Source organism: Sinohyriopsis cumingii, chromosome 7 (assembly GCF_028554795.1).
Source record: "Sinohyriopsis cumingii isolate HCF-2022 chromosome 7, ASM2855479v2, whole genome shotgun sequence".
NCBI lineage: Eukaryota > Metazoa > Mollusca > Bivalvia > Unionida > Unionidae > Sinohyriopsis > Sinohyriopsis cumingii.
Genome location: NC_142967.1, coordinates 132,907,984 through 132,925,787, shown reverse-complemented (window position 1 = coordinate 132,925,787; position 17,804 = coordinate 132,907,984). Strand labels below are relative to the sequence as shown.

Sequence of the window (17,804 nt, the reverse complement as noted above, 5' to 3'; positions counted from 1 at the left end):
TTTTATGGAAGTTACTATTACAAAAGGCAAAACGTATCACCCCTCCGAAACTATCCGAGTCTCTTTTGGGGAAACGGAAAAGGACGAGCGACATTCCGAGTGAGAAAGAAATACATTATTGCGTCCTAATGAAATATTAATAACTCCTAAAGTTTGCCCTTAGATTGGTCGTTGATGACAACTGTTTTTCTCCTTGCAGAGCCGACTGAGCGAGTCATGGGACCGAAGTTATGAGAGTTCCTCTCCAGTTTCTAATGATAATAAATCAACAACACAGACCAGACATTCAAAGCACAAAAAATGATCTATGCAGATCATATGCAAACAAACAATCAGATTTCGAATTAAGCGTTGGGCAACTTTAACTCTTTGGTCTCTATGACACTGATCCAATCAATAAATACTTTTAAACACTGTGGACATGATATTGTTTGCTTAACTGACATGTGATGGTGGATACGGTTCTCTTGGTTTTTGTTGTTGGTGTTGTTTTGTTGTTTTTGTTTTGCTGGAAAGGGTGGCTGCTGTTATCTCCTGTAATTATTGTTTCAAACTTTGGTAGTTTCACTACTGGATTTAGAGCCTAGTTCTTATAGACGAGATGAAACAATGAAAACATAACGTTCCATCCTGTTTTAGAAACATTCATTTCTGGTTTCAGAGGTGAATCCGCAAGTTGGTCCGTTGGCTTTCGGTTGGTGTTAAGACGGCAATTTTTTCAGAACTTTATTTGGCTATATCGTACCGAGGAGTTAGGAGCTAAGTGCTTTCCCAAGGACAAACCGAGATTGCCAACCCAGACTGGTCTCGGGGGGTACCAAACCCGCGACCCTTGGACTGGACATTCTATAATGTAACCAACTCTTCACTAGTCGAGTTCAAATATATATAACAACAACGACAGCGCATCATAGTCCTACATGACCGCAAGTAAAAGAGAATTTACAGATTGGTAGACTCTGATTCAAAACATTAAAGAGCCAAGCCCCGTCTAATGATGATCATAATGGAGGAAAAGACTATGTAACTGAAGGCATTAACAGGTGTCAGTATGAGGAAAATCTGTATATATCTGAAATCTCAACTCAATCCCTCGAGTGGAAAATCTCAGTTCGGTTAGAGGAAAATACATGCCAGGTATAAATAAAATAAATTTTCTTACGTTGACATCAATCGCTGAACATTCTAAACAAGGAAACTTTATTTTTGAAAGGATAAAAGAAGCGTAATAGTGATGCAACTTTTAATTTTATTGGTATCACAAGGAAATAGTTTGAATGCTACATAAATAAAATTACCTAACCTAAGACAAACACAACATACCTTGAATTACACGCGAAACTTGCAAAACACGGAAGATACATTATTCAGTAATTTAACACATATTAAATGTTCATAATTTTCCAGTATATGGCGTAACTCTCCTTTCCAGCGAGGAAAGATAAATTGAAGTTAAAAGACGAAATGATAGTCTTCGCGCACGAAATGCTAAGCCTTCTCTCATGTATTACATACTACTTCAGAAATAAGGCTGCACGTAGTACACGGGGAAAATACTCCATACAACATATGTAAGAAACACTGTACATATAATTCAGAACCCGTCATAAAAACCATGCAAAGCAAAAGCAAGTAATCATCAAATATGTGATAGGAATAGGTAAGCACATGTATTCGTGTGTAAAATTTGCATAACTGCACCAACAGTGCTGTAGAAAGACTTTTTTAAAATGTATGATCACTTGTTTTCGACTAAAACCTATGCATTACCTTGAAAATGGTTAAGAATCCTGGGAAAATGTAGCCCAAACAACGCCACGTAAGTGATGACGTAAAGCGTCAAGCTGAGATTCAACGTCGGACACACGTTCATTGTACTTTTCTATATCGGGAAAGATTAATTCTTTGAACATATTGTTTAAATAGTGTATCATGATGAGAGATATGTTTCGTTATTGTGTTGCGAACACTATTGAAACTCGGATTCGTATTTTTGTGGATATTTTTATATAAATTTATGGAAGTTGAAACCACGTTCATGTATGCCTATATGTAGGAAGAAACAAAAGGGATATAGAAATACCATTGTCTGTATAGCGTGAATTCTATGAACAGCAATAAAAATGTCAGGATAATTTTAAGTTGATACGTCGAACGATTTTCATTGGAGACGTTATAGTGTATATATATCCACAGCGATAATTTTATGTTGTTCACACCGTAATGTTTATACACTAGTGTTCATAACTAACGAAGTTATTGCAATCCGTGTAAATATGCACGAATCTCTCCATGACCTGTCTAAAATGGGAAGCAGTTCGAATGTGAATTTGATATCTAAAACCCGAGAAATACAACATAGACAACGCTAATTCCTTCGATTTCCCGGTGAAAGTTATTTTAAAACAAGACGTATCTAAGTTATAAAATTTTCACTTTTGGCTTGTCTACTTTTTAATGTCTCTAATTTTCATTTGAAAACTATATTGAGACACAATATCCATGTCAGAAATATAGATGTAAGGCACCGTATGGGGATTAGGGGTTAGAAGCTAAGCAAAGGGTCCAAGCATATCAATCATACGAAGATGACGGTCTCAGAACCTCGAGGCTGATGTTTGCTCAGAGGATAAGGCAGCACACAAATTTGTCGTTGCTGGTATCATTTATCGGGGAGGATTCATCCAGCTTCTGTGCTGGAGGCAAGGCTTTGACCCTCACCGCTTTCGGAGCCTGATAAAAAAAAAAATTGAATATATTTTATAATTAAAGTGAATAGCATTCAATATATGAAAAAGCAATAATGTTGTAATAGCAGTAATAACGTCTGACATTGACTGGGAAGGCGTTGCTGTGCTTAGAAGAACGCACGCAAACTGATCAAAAATGTGAAATCCCTTAAAAAAATGCTATGTTTCAGACACATATCTGTCTCAGTTTCTTGAACATTTCTGAATAAAAAGAAACCTTTAAAATACTGCTTGCATTATTTCCTCAACCATGCAGTTGTGCAGTTTCCATATAGTATCATGGTTTGGAATGTCCTACCTTGTGACTACATGTTTCAAATTTCAGGCATAGCAAGTTGATGAAGAAGAATCGCGACCAACTTTTGTCTCTTTTCCCTTAAAGAATGTGCTTTTACACTAAGTATTTATAAATAGTATGAAATTTTCAGCATCCTAACCTTTGTGATCGGAGCCACAGAACGCTGGTATACGTTGTTCGATGTGTCCTCCTCTTCCTCCACTTCAGATACCTGTTCCTTGTGGAGCAGATCCTTGTACGAGAACGAAGTCGAGAGAGGCTTTCCCACTCCCTTCATGTACTCATTCCTATCAAAAAGGACCACGTCTTGATCTGCTCTATCAAAAAGAACCACTTCATCATCGTCGAGTTCCTCGAGGGAAACATGGTCACTGTCGATGAGATCTTCAGCGTCGTTCTTCCCCGTTCCACCTACTTTCACAAATACTTCATTAGTTATCCCTTCAATATTCTGAACGCATTCCGTCGAACATTCTACAGCCTCCTTCTGATCTTCGTCATCATCAAGTTCAATGTCTACATGAACCAACTCTTCTTGATCGATGTAAACCTCTTGTCCATTCAGAATATCGGGGACCTGTAGGAACAACAATATTTTGAACCTGAATGCACCTTGTATAGTTAATGAATGAGTTTTGTATGCTATCCGTTCAGAGTTTTAAGTTGTAAAATCGACAACATCCGACATTAAATCACCCATCATAATCATACGGTCGAATAGGAGGGTTCATGTTGTCATTGTTAGTCTTCCAATGTAATTCGATTATTTTCCTTTTCTGCACACGATTGGATCAATGTCGCGACCAAACAAATACTGTGTAAAACCAATCAATTTATTAGTTATTAAAAGTATTAAAAGAATGTATCATAAAAACAAGACTTCCCTCATAGATGTAAAACATTTGTTCTATTATGTTTTCTTACTCAAAAATATATTACCGTATGTACTCGCTTATATGATGAGTCCAGCTGCAAACTGCACAGAATCCAGATCTGATATCGCATAATGATCTGGGTCTATGTCGTTTGTTAGGAGTAATCAGTAGAGCAAACAAACATAGACCCTGATCTGAAGCGCGTTATGCTACGGCAGACCAGACTCTTTGTTGTTTGCAGTTTCAGTCGTGTTATAAACGAGTACTTACTGTATGTTAAAACAATGAGTTGGAAGTCAAGACGGTGAATACTATACTTGAAAACATGTAATTTTAGTCAGGAAACTAATTTGGTATTGCCCAGAGAGATTTATTTCTCTTGGAATCGAAACTAAACTAAGTATTGCCCAGAAAGATCTGTTTCTCTTGGAATCGAAACAAAACAAATTTCAAAGGAATGGGGGAAATACTGGTTTAGAAACAGAACTGCAGAAAAGAGTAAATTAACTCTTTGTGTATCAAAGATAATATGGCGTAAAGGAGTCTTAGTTTGCTCGTCTTAACTAAATAAATGCTAAAAATGTGTAGATTCAGATCATTAATAATTAGGTGATGGAATGTTTTTTGAGTCACAAAAATCGCGAATATTAAAAACAATTAAAGTGTCGCCGCAATAAAGGTCTAAATTGCGAAGCTCTTTTGAAGTATTCCACCTATGTAGTATAGTGGGGCACCCTAGCGACAATGGAAAACCCAGTCGGTAAGATCGTAGGCACGTATGGCGACAAGGTTTTTACGGAACCCATGGGCACATCTGGCAACATGGGGAATTTAACATAGGAAATACTGGACGTGTATAGCGACAAGGGAAAGTGGATCTGTTGTATAGGAATGGAACAGGTACTGGATATTGGTAACAGTGTAACAAGGGGCTGACCTGAATATGCGCTAGGAAGAGACAAATACAGGAGAGATATAAACATATACATATATAACACATCGATATAGATTGATACCGTAGGGCAAATAAGAACATATGAGGAAAAACACTCTGGGAACGTATAGGGACAAGGGGAATTTAACGTGGGGAAATTTAACATGGGTGGGACTATAGCGGGACAACGGAAAGGTTAACATAGGTTGGGACTGTATAGGGACCATGGGGGAAATTGTATAAGGCCTGTCTAGGAATAAGAATGGTAGAGGGACAAACACAACAGAGACAGCGACAGACATATACCAGAACAAGCCCGAGATTTATATATAAAGCATTACCTAGACCTGAAATTATGTTGGCTGTGTTCATAAATTTGCATAATTGTAATCATGCTATAAATGGATATAATCAAGGAAAAGACCAATGCCAAAATAGATGTGACTAAATGTAACGCTAAAATGACGAACAAGTCCCAGAATTTGAAGGAGACTAAACATATCCTATATATAGATTGCATTGGTTTAGACTAAAATTGATAAACCTAATAAATATTTAATGTCTCAACTTGTGTGATTATCGTGGATAAACACCCATGTATCTATTTATAGCTATAACCTGTTGAAATTCTTATGAAATCCCACTATCTATTTATAGCTATAACTTGTGGATAATTCCTTTGGAAAAACCCACTATCTATTTCTAGCCTCAACTTGTGTGACGTTCCTGTTTAAAAACCCTAGTATCTATTTATAGCTACAACCTGTGGAAAAACCCAAGTCTATATTTATATTCTCAAAATTTCCAGTTTCAATGACGTTAATGTACTGGGCACTAGGGGAATAATGGCAACAGTGTTGCAGGTGGCTGACCTGAATACGCACTACTGCAGTTAGGCAGGTGAAATGTATTTGATAGGGATAAAGGGAGTTTTATAGAGACAAACAATGACCAATAAATACACACACAAACATACGCGCGCACACATACAAACACACACACACACATGCACCACATAGAGTGAAGAAGAAAAAACAAACCCAAATATAATATCCACACAACGTACGCGAACGCATACAAACCCCAAATATACTATCCACACAGAGGAAAGAGGAAAAAGAACAAAAAACAAACTCACATTCTACTATCCACACAGAAGGGAAGGGTAAAAAAAACAAAAACAATATCAACTATCAAAAATACCCCAATATTTACTATCAAAACCCGAATATATACTATCCACATTAACGTACGCGCATGCGTACAAACACAAACTACTATCAACACAAACGTATACGCACGCATACAAACCCCAAATATAATATTCACACAAACGTGCATGCATGCATGCATGCATAGACACAAATACACATACACACACACAAACACACACACCACAGAGGGGAAAAGAAGAAAAAAACAAAGCCAAAGGGAAAATAAACCCAATATATACTATACAAAATACTCCAATATTTCGTCGACTTAACAACAACAACAACAAAATCTAATTAAAAAATACTGGGACACTTTCGTTCCGTCTCATAGAACGTCAACATGACGTCCATTCAGTCTCATCTTTCCGTCAAATTGTTTCGTGTCTTGTAGGCACCAGTCGCGAAAAAAATCCACAAATACGTGTTCGTGCCTTAGAAGCCAGTCTCAAAGAAGTCTTACGATGGTTTACGGTGACAGCACGTCAATTAACTCAAGGCATCATTCACATTCCACATCAAACCAAACGCTTTTTAGAGAGAAACAAAGTAGCCTTAACGCAACTGGCCGATCCCCGCATCGACACTCAAACCAAAAAGCAAGTCATGTTGAACTTGGAGGTAGCGGTTCTCAAGAGTTGTTATCATTCGTTCCCTCTTAAAATGGAATCCCAATGCCCCCAAAGTCCTCCTCAAGAAAAAAGCCGCCCCCAAGAAAGCCAAACTGACCCAGAAGAAGAAAGAGAGCAGTGGTGTCAAGACCAGGTTATAGCAACAGAAAAAGACAAGCCTACAGGAAAAAAGCCCCCAGAAATTACCACAGAAACAGCTTCTTCCCTGAAGAGGCCACGCCCTACAGCGACGGTGACCGCGTCTCCAGTATCCTCAGGTTCTTCCACTTCTCCGTTGCTAATGATGCCAGCCAAACCCAATTTGACACCCGTTCTTCCTCATTTGATGAAATAATGGAAATCCGCGTCTACAGAACTTCTTCTCCACTGGTGACACCCTCCTCCTCTTTAGCTGCACTGGTAGTCGTTACCAAAATACCTGCCCCCAAAATCAAAGTCCAAGAGAGATCGGGCATGTTACATGGTTTATTGGATTTGTACAAGCAAAAGCTGTCCCGATTTAGTCCCTTGCGGACCCTCCATGACGTGTGATGGCTGTCATCAAGTTGATACGACGTAAAAACAATCAGTGGCTACGCATTCCAGTATAAAAAAAGACCTGTGGTAAAGGATGGGGATCACTTTTTTTTTTTTAAATCCTGAACGCCCAAAGATGCTCCTTAATAAAGTGCACACCACTCTCTGATTAAAAAGGAAAGAAAAGGAAAAGACTACCTCCCCGTTTAGCCAAATATCGGGACATGTTTTCTGTCCTGTCAAAACTACTTCACCCATGCGAAAACAACTCATTCAAATAGCCTACAAAGACGTCGTCGATATCGTGCGTGAATGTTGCCTGAAAGTCTTGAAAGGCACGATGCCATTCTCTCCACAATAAAAAGAATGCTTAGCCAAGTATCGACACGTCTTCGCCAAATGGTCCAAAAGAAAATACCCATCCGTCAAAAGATGTTGGTACAATGTGGAGGAATTTTGCTCATGTTGTTAGAACCCTTGCTGAAAGGAGTATTAAGAACAATGCTGGGAGGACTCATGGGAGCAAGATAAAAAAAAACGGACCAAGAAGATAAAAGGGACCTCTGGAGTCAAAATATCTCGAACGTGACCATTGAAATCCGATGGAAGGGCGAAAACTGGCTCTAGTGCCTTAGAAACGATGGATGGAATACCATCGTTGGCAAGATCAACGGACCCCGCATTTGCCTCCCAATCCTCATTTGACTGAGATGTCCCAGTTGCAACAAGGACAGCAATCGTTGATGTATCGCAACGATTTGTTCGAAACAGAAAAATCGCAAAGGTACGATAAACCGTTGCAACGACTGCAATTCATTCACCAGAGAGCTTTAGAAAAAAAACATATCTGCTAACTCTGAAAGATTTTAAGACCCTGATGAAAAGTCCATCACCAACACTACCCCCAGCGGTCAAGACAGACGCCGTGCCACGAATGCCTGATGAAGAAGAGGTACGAGAAGTCTTTCAAACACCGTCAACAGCTCCCATTCCTAGTAAGATTTCAGCGTCCTTGTTGACCCCTTTCCCCACACCCCAACGAAAAGAACTTAAAGCTTCGGTTAGAAAGATGATGTCTACTCCTCCTTCGACAGAAGTCAAAACGAAAAAAGGGAATCCAGAAGTGAAAAAAGAAAAGAAGACCAAATCCATCCCATTACCACTACTGCTACCACTACCCTCGACTTCTACTCCCGTGGCACAAAGGACACGTCAAGCCGTTTCCAAACCACCATTTCGCCCCATCTAAAGTAGCATCAGCGAAGAGTGGGTGACTTATTAAAAAATGGAGAAGGTATTAGCCAGCACTTACTACGAACCAGCCCATCCTGCAAGTTACGGAGGAGTTCAGAAATTGTATCTTGCTGACAAAACCCGTCTGAAAAGTCTCCGTTTACCTCAAGTGCAACGATGGTTACAAGAACAAACCACCTACACCTTAAACAAACACATTCGACAAATATTTTCCAGAATTCTCACAAGAGTGGAGGACGTCGATCATCAATGGCAAGCCGATTTAGCCGATGTCTCCCATTTGGCCACCTACAATCGTGGCTACAAATATTTGTTTTGTATCATCGACGTTTTTCCAAATTTGCCTGCGTCGTACCATTGACTTAAAAATCGAGCAGTGAGTTAGTGACAGCCCTCAAACTGGTGTTGAAACAAAGTGGTCATCACCCTCTTCGATGGCGAACCGACAAAGACACCGAATTTCTGAACCAAACTTTCCAGAAAGAATTAAAGAAACGAGATATTAATTTTTTCACCACCGAGAATCATGAAACCAAAGCCAGCATTGTGGAACGGTTTCAACGCACCTTGAAAGAACGCATGTGGAAATATTTTACACATCAACACACTCTCGAGTACATCGACGTCTTAACACACCTGGTCAAAGCGTACAACCAATCTTACCATCGCAGCATCGCATGCCACCCCCCCCCCCGCCCCCCGAAGTGACTCTCGACAACGAAGTGACTATTTTTGAGCGCCTATTTGGTACGTCCCCGACGGTGGTTGTACCCATAAAAGGTGAAGTGTTGGCAGGAGGAGATAGGGTGCGCATTGGCAAAACCAAACACACTTTCGACCACCCAATTGTTTCGTGTCACTGGACGAGTGCGTGTCCGTCATCCTGCCGTCTATAAATTGGAAGACATGAACGGGGAAGTGTTAAATGGAACGTTTTACTTGCCCGAGTTACAACACGTGACCAAAAAAGAAAACGAAGTGTACGACATCGAAAGCATTCTCGAACGATGAACCCGTAAAGTGGGAAAACACCGTGTCAAAGAAGTCAAAGTGCGTTGGAAAGGATATCCTCCCAGTTCTTTTTCTTGGATCGGCGCTTCGCAAGTCATCGACTATAAAAAAAGGGACCATTATGCCCTTCAACACAGCCTCAAACGCTTACCACCGCAGTGACCACTCCTTCTCTGAGTTCTTCTCTGCAAGATCTAGAAAAGCAACCCTCGTGGGTGTGGTGTGGAGAACGTGTGCCTAAAACGCAAATCGTCCTTTTCTGCTAAATTTTTTTGGTGCATTGTGTCATCGGTGCGGCCATGCCAATTTGAGTTTGCAACAAGGAGACAAAAAATTGTGGAACATTTTACTAAGCAGTTGCATCGGTTAAATTCATCTCCAATCCTTCCCTGAAAGACTCCTCAAACGGGAACAACGGGAGTATTGTGTCCAACGTCAGTCAACATTCCAACATTAACCACAACAATCCTCTTTTAGACACTCATGTTACTTGGAGTGACTCCTGGGACAGCAGCAGACTCTGGAATTATGAACAACGACCAAGTTTACTTAACGTTTCCCAACAATACGTTGTGTTGTTACACGGCCAAATTACCTCAGGCCATCCAATTAGATCACGAAGCCCATTCAGAGGTGGCTTTGGTGGAAATGATTTATCCTACACAAATAAAAACATCACCGAAACTCAAAACACTTTCCATGTTGAAATCCTGAATGTCCAAGTGCAAGAAAAAATGAATAAAATCGGGTTTTCAGGTGACACAAAGTCAGCCAGGCTAATTTTTAGCGGTGAACATTTGATGGACACGATTGCTGACAGGTTCGAGGAAGCATATGGCAAAGCCCTGAACAGCGTAAATAAAAAGCATTACGATTGAGTACCATAAAGTGGCTCGTTGCCTACTGATGAAATTTCAGGATACCAAAACGTTGTCCATCAGGTTTAATGGTAGTTTGTTTGAAATTCTGGGTGGAGGGTAGCACAGAATCTGAGCACGAACATTAACAGTAATATGGATTATCGCAGGGCTTTTGGGTCCCCTGCAGAAATGAACCAAGAACTTAATTTGATATTTGTATATTCCGATACAGTGGAGTACTACGTAGTGGGACACACCTCCGTACCGTTACTACGTGTCATTCCTTTCAAAGTGGATTCTACCACGAACAATGACCAGGAAGGTGTAAACACCTGTTACGTTCACCGCGAATTTGTACATCCTCACTATTTATCCGTCAGTAAGTTGCATTTTGACACTGTCAAGATTGCTATAAAAGGAGATCGGGGACAAAATATTCCATTCTCCAAAGGAAAAGTCACGGTAAAACTACATCTTCGAAAACGATTCTCTAACGACTTGTAAGTCATGTATCCAGTGCATCGAGGCGACGTTCGACAGTGAGGACATGGTTTAGGATATATGTTGAAATCGGCCTTTTGTTCGGTGGCTCCCGTTTAGAAACCGATGGTGACACGAGGATTGCACGCTTTGAAACATGGCACATTGACGCAAGGCAATTTTTCCAAAATGTCATCATCGACAATCAAAACCCCGAAGAAGCTTTCCTGAGACCAGACTTAAACGTTTTTGATTATTAAAAAACAGAGAAAAAAGAAAAAAAGAAAATTATGAACCTAGAGTCTTGTGCCTGTTCCAATTCGGAACTGAATATGTTTGCCATGCCACCCACCATGATGACGATGCAAGAGTCCCAATGTGTCGAATTTTATCCCGTCTCCTCTGTCAAGGACTCAGGATCAGCCCGGAGATTACATTGATCTGAATAGCAGTTATTTGTACTTGAAAAGTGATCGATACATCGACGAACGGTCCCGATATAAAGGACGAAGATAAATTAGCCCCCTTCAAGAGTGGATTTGTACTTGAATAGCAAACTGGTCAGTAGTAGCATGGACACTTACCCTTACCGAGCGTACCTGGAAAATCTTTTGACGTACGGAAAAGAAGCAAAGAACACCCATCTAGATGCGTATGCGTATGCGTATGTGGTATGCAAACCTGACACAGCAGGCAAATTCAAAGATACCGACTTGATTACAGATAAAGAACGAAACCACAACGTGGGATTCAATAGTCGACGAAACAAAATCAAAGGACCCAACAAAATTTTAGAACTGATGAATCGTTTGCATTTATACATTTGTTTGCAAGTAATGTATTTGCTGAATGGAGTGGATGTCCGCATGAGACTGAAATCTGAGCAGTGCCTATTACAAAACAGTCATTCAAAGGGCCAGACTCTACGAACGACGTGTGGACGAGTTACCTAAACTGGGAAACGACATTAGTCACACTTTGAGCAGAACGACCGCCATGTATCCGATACGACGCGTGGAAATGAAAACTTTTACCATTCCCGCTGCACATCAATCGATGATCGAAGGTCATCTGTTCCAAGGACAGTTGCCCAAATATTTGATCATTGGTATCGCCAAAAAAAAAAACAGCCTTCAACGGAGCCTTCGAGGAAAATCCTTTTGAGTTTCAGCACTACAACACGTCCAAGATCAAAGTCAGTCGAGATGACAAAACCTTGCGTACCAGGCCTTTGGAACCTGACTTTAGTGACGAGAAGACGAATTATTTGAGATCGTACTTGTCCCTGTATGAAGCCATGGAACAGTTAGGAACCAACACCAGTCACGACATTACGTGCGAGGACTATGCAGAAGGTTACACCATGTGGGTCATGTTAAATTTCCCCATGTTACATTCCCCTTGTCCCTATACGTTAGCAGGGTATTTTTCCTTATATATTCTTATTTGCCCTACGGTATCAATCTGTGTCGATGTATTTTATATGTATATGTCTATATCTCTCCTGTATTTGTCTCTCCCTAGAGTAGCGCATATTCAGGTCAGACCCTTGCTACATTGTTATCAATATCCAGTACCGTGACGTCACCTCACTTGTTCCATCCCTAAACAACAGCTCCACTTTACTTGTCGCTATACAGGCCCAATATTCCATATGTTAATTTCCCCTTGTCGCCAGACATGCCCGGGGGGGGGGGGGCATCAAAACCTGGTCACCAGACATGCCGACGACCTTTTTGACTGGGTTTTCAATTGTCGTATATTCCATTAAGAAGACTTCGAAAATAATGTTATTAGATATAAAGAAATGCAAATGTTATGTATTGCATGTGCACTTGACCGTATCCCACTCACAGCAACATTATCTCTGAAATCGTGTGCGTGATCGTTCTCTGTACTGACATCTTGCTCTTCATTGTCTGGGTCTTCGTTGTCGTCGTCATCTTCGTCTTCAGTGTTATTGCTAGCATTTATGTTAAGACTCTCAAGAGATGATGCCTGAAAATTAAACTTAAAGATATCTTGGGCAGATAAAGAAATGCCTGTTACTTTTGTTATCAAGACTTGTACGTTAATCTGTGTTAGACTTGTGCGTTCCTCATTGTTATAAGGACTTGTGCTGATTTATATGCAAAGGTATGGAATATTCAGACTAAACCAATACATTTACATGAACATCCTTTTTATTTGCCTTATTAGGTACGCCTGCCTTGTTGGTCAAGCCAATATAAGCATGGAGCACTTTAACTCGAATGATTGGTTTTCAGCATTATAAGTTCCTTTAATCAAGGCAAATTCAATGTATTTAAACCGATAAATTTGTTCGGTCTTCTTTCGCCGATACTACACAATTTTAACGAACTCAATATGTGTAATATTACACTATATATGCAAAGAAACTTCCGTTAGCCGTGACAACTGGAGTAAAATAGTTCAGCAGTTGCGGGGACTTAAAAACAATTGCGAAATTTAAAATCGTGATCCGATAGATAGACAAAACTATATATGTTTTGTTCCGAGAGGGCTGAAAGAACGAGTTTGATACGGTGTAGGAATGTCGAGGCCGTCAGGCCAAGCCATATGTTCTTATGCCTTATCAAACTCGTTCTTTCCCCCGACTCGGAACAAAACTCTTATATAGTTTTGTATTTATTACATATCTCCTTCTTATCCAAGCATTCTTTCAGTTTTATTAACGTGTGCTTAAAAAAAGATAAGGCATTGTGGCGTTTTATGAAAGATCCCTCATGTACGTAATCAGTGCTAGGCCTCAGGGCCGGCCTATGACCGATTGGACCGATTTGGCCCAATCGGGGCCCGCGCTCACAGGAGAACCTCGTGTTAGTAATTTTAAAAAATGTATCTATATAGAGAAAGTATTTTTAAAGCGATCGAAGAAAATTTTAAGTTCACTATCAAATAAAACGTGTTTAAAAGTTTATTTCCAAATGCCGTGCTCACAGGGGGACACAAGCGTAAATTCAGGAGGCCCCACCAAAATGATCCAAATCAGGCCCCGCGTTTGCTAAGACCGTTTTTGCTATGCCTAGATAAATACTGCAATTGCGTCATCGGTCTGTGTGCATTGCAGATACAGATTTACTCCTTTGCTTTGGATTTTTTTAAATGTTGTATGGGACATATGAAAGGATTTAATATGCAGTCACAGGCAAATGAATTGTTTCCCTACTTCTCAAATGGAACATAGATTCTGGACCAGAAAGTGACCCTTTACCTTACATTATACTTACTGATTATACACTCTACGTCAAAGCGAATTTCAGGGCAAATTTCACAGACTAACAGCAATTAAATAAATTAAATTTTATATAGACATTTCATTCATTTACGGGACATTTAAACTCACTATGTTTATATTTTCTTATAATCCAAGAAATTATTGATACATTGAACTAAAAGTGATAATTTAAGCATATAGTTGCAAGAAATCAAAGATTCGGTCTCTTTCTAACATGCGAAGTAGATTTTTAATACTAATTTGGATATATATATTTTTTTTAAAGTTCTAAACAATATTGTTCTGTTTTCTTCTCTCTATTTTCCACTTGAACAGTCGCAACATACAGTTTCTTTCATGTGTCCCAGTTTTGAAAACAAAATTCAACAACATTGTAATAAGATGTAATTTTTCTAAATTATGTCACAATCGAAATAGATCTTATTCTTTGTGACATGTCTAATTTTATGTTTCAAATGTTTGTCAGTTTTATCCTCAGATTTACTAAACAATTTCGATTCCTCTGTAATTTTAATAGTCAAATTCTAAGTCCCTCAATTTAACCTTGCTCCTTAAAAAAATATAATTCCACAGACCATATTTTTTAAATTCTGAAGCTAAAATGGAATTTAGCTGTCTTGTTATTTGGATCATTTACATTGTGCAATTTCTCTTTTGGCAATTAAAAAACACGCGGTCAAGTTTTCTCCAAACATGGGGCATTTCTAACCATGCCTTGAATCTTGCCATGACTCCCTGAGTCTTCCTTAATTCGTCTGGGTTTTAAAATATTTCACTACAAGAGTTTAGCGGCAATACTCTCTCTCTCCCTCTCCCTCCCTCATGTTCGAAGTGACTTTGTAATCCAGCTTCATCTGAAAATTCAATGTAAAAATTATGTCCAGGAGATTGTTGTCCATCTCAACTAACTCCAAATTGTCGGCCTAGATACCGTGAAATCCACATATACTGTTCGTCGATACTAACGTTACTCTCCCATTATCATCATAGACAAAAGCGTCCATTTTCACCCAATACGACAGCATTTCTTTTGATTACAAACGTGACAGTTTAGAATAATTTAAAATGTATAAGAATAAACTATTTCCGATATTTTATAAAGGGAATATTATTAAATATTACAAATTGCAAAACTAGTTAGAGGCTGGGTATAATATACGGAAAGTTTAGGTGTGCGATACGGAATTACAGACTGAACATCTATATCAAACGCCAGATTAGCCATGCAAGATTAAATGGGTTTATAACAATATTCCCTGCCGTCTGCAGAATCGTATTTAAAAACACTGGAATAATTTGAACTCTTAGTCCGATAATATACCTTACCGTTTGTGGAATCCTATTTAAAAACAATGGAACAATTTGAAATCGTAGTCCGATAATATACCTTGCCGTCTGTGGAATCCTATTTAAAAACAATGGAACAATTTGAAATCGTAGTCCGATAATACACCTTGCCGTCTGTGGAATCCTCATATTAAAAACACTCGAAAAATTTAAAATCGGAATCCCATAATATACGTCCCCGTCCTTGGAATACTCATTTGGAAAACACTATAACAATTTGAAATCATTATCTGATCACATACCTGCAGTCTGTGGAATCATAATTTTTAAAAATTAAACCGTGTACATTTTTTAAATCGTTAACATGTATTGTATACAAGCTCCAGCGTTTAGTTTTTATCGACTTCAATTTTAAAGGGTCATTCCAACGCAAAGCAAAATTCTTTGATCTTATGGGGCAGTTTTTAGAGATGGATTGTTATAGAAAGAACAAATAACTAGAGTGCACGCAAAAGTCTAACAGTGCGCATCATGGTAAAGCTGAAAAATTAAATATCGTATGAATCTCTCCCTCTCTCTCTCTCTCTCTTGGTGTTTGGGGAGGGGGTAGTTTTCTAAACCTATATAAACTAACAGATGCAATCATTTATCCACCAGATTGAGCGATGTGCTATAATGAAGTTGTTGTTTTCTCCAAGAAAATCTAATACAATTTGTGTTTGATGTTGGCAGAATAAGTACTGTTGTGTTTTAATTGAGAAGTTCCATGTTTAAGTGTTGTGATATTTGTAATTGATAAATTCGATGTACATGTGATGCGGTGTTTGTAACTGAAGATTTCAATATATCAGTTATGTGGTGTCTGTAATTGAGAAGTTCGATGTATAGGTACAGTGGTGATTTTAATTTGGAAGTTCGATGTATTTTGCCGCCATGACTTTACTGAAATGGCAACTTGTTCATTAAGGAAAAATTTTGGCCTGATTCTGTGCCGAGTTGTCCCAACAGAACTGTAGCTGTTTGCATGGAATTGTTTACGAGTGTAACAAACCTGTATTCAACGTCCATTTTCCTAGTGCGCACTTTCCGCTTCGATTCGACTGTAACAATTACTTTAGATTAGACTGTAATAATTACTTTGCATTACACAAATAATTACTTTAGATTCGACTGTAATAATTACTTTATATTAGAATAATAATTACTTTAGATTTGACTGTAATAATTACTTTATATTAGATTAATAATTACTTTAGATTTGAGTGTAATAATTACATTAGATTCGACTGGTATAATTACCTTAGATTGGACTGGTAAAATTACTTTAGATTCGGCTGGTATAATTACTTTAGAGATGCAATCCACCAGATATTTCCTCTTCATAAGACGGATCTTAGTTATGACTTTTGGATCTGACAGAATGAAGATACAAAACATAGCGAAACTTTCTTCAGGGACAAATATAACGTAATAGGATTTTTTTTAAAAAAAATGGTTTTTCTCATATTTTGTAGTCTAGGTTTGTGTTTATTTAGCACAAGCGTGACTTTAAAGCACAGAAATATGGAAATTGCACAGCTTGGTCGCAGAGTTCGGTGGAAAAAAAAATGATTTACCATCATAAAGTACCAGTTTTGTTCCCTGTCAGACCTTTTCGTTGCATACAAGTAAAGGAGTGCTCGTCACTCTTTGGAAGAGACGAGGATGCACAGAATGACAGTAAACCTTTACCTGCTGATAATCTCTCAGTACAGCATCCTCATCCTCCTCGGCCCCAATCCCAGAATCAGGGAGGCTTTCCTTATCTGCTGTGTCTTTTTCCGCGTCATCCTCAAATTTCTCGCTGGATGGTGGGTCTACATTAGTAAAGGACTCGCTGGTGTTGATGCATCTCGAGCCCCCGAAGGTAATGACTGGTGGGAAAAATGTTAAGACATACACTCTAAAATCGTCATTTGCGCACTTTTACCGTGATATGGCTCGCAGTAGATACAGCAGTAAATTTAAAATCACTAATGTAAACAAAATGTAAAGTCCATTTTGAAACTTATTTTAGTTTGCACCATATGTGTTTGACCTCTCTCCACCTTCCCCCTCCCCCACTGAACTATCTCACTGGATTTGGTGGTAAGACAGTTACATTAGGTACTTAGGAGCTATAAGCTAAAATTACGAAAATATTACTTCCGTCTTACGGGGGTGGATTTCGGCACATTCAACACTATACCGGACTTACGTCTCACTGAGCGGAAATCGACACAATACATTACTTCCGTCTCACGTGGCGGAAATAGACACATTAAAAAAAGACTTTACTTAGGGGGCAGGGGCCAGTTTTTATGTACAAATTTAATGCCACAATCAGGGATTAGTATTTTAAAAAATCATACAAAATCTGATACATAATTGAGTTCAAAAAGGTCCATAATTTTGGATA

At 38.9% G+C, this 17,804-nt stretch overlaps 2 protein-coding genes across 8 annotated transcripts in view; one reads left to right on the top strand and one right to left on the bottom strand.

The window, feature by feature from the left end:
- The window catches only part of LOC149796151 (uncharacterized), a 46,683-nt gene extending 46,265 nt beyond the window's left edge, over positions 1 to 418 (top strand). For all 6 annotated transcript variants that reach the window (XM_089966080.1, XM_089966079.1, XM_089966082.1 and 3 more), the window contains one exon: positions 200 to 418. In XM_089966080.1, coding sequence (XP_089822206.1) covers positions 200 to 304 — 105 coding nt within the window. In that variant the 3' untranslated portion in view covers positions 305 to 418. The remainder of the gene's footprint in view (positions 1 to 199) is intronic.
- Positions 419 to 1,229: 811 nt separating this feature from the next.
- The window catches only part of LOC149796150 (uncharacterized), a 30,638-nt gene continuing 14,063 nt past the window's right edge, over positions 1,230 to 17,804 (bottom strand). Inside the window, exons 4-7 of one of the 2 annotated variants that reach the window (XM_089966077.1) lie at positions 17,099 to 17,280; positions 12,676 to 12,831; positions 3,188 to 3,625; positions 1,230 to 2,733 (exon numbers count right to left, since the gene is read on the bottom strand). In XM_089966077.1, the coding sequence (XP_089822203.1) occupies positions 2,623 to 2,733; positions 3,188 to 3,625; positions 12,676 to 12,831; positions 17,099 to 17,280 (887 nt within the window). In that variant the 3' untranslated portion in view covers positions 1,230 to 2,622. The remainder of the gene's footprint in view (positions 2,734 to 3,187; positions 3,626 to 12,675; positions 12,832 to 17,098; positions 17,281 to 17,804) is intronic. The other variant, XM_089966078.1, reaches the window with a different exon arrangement.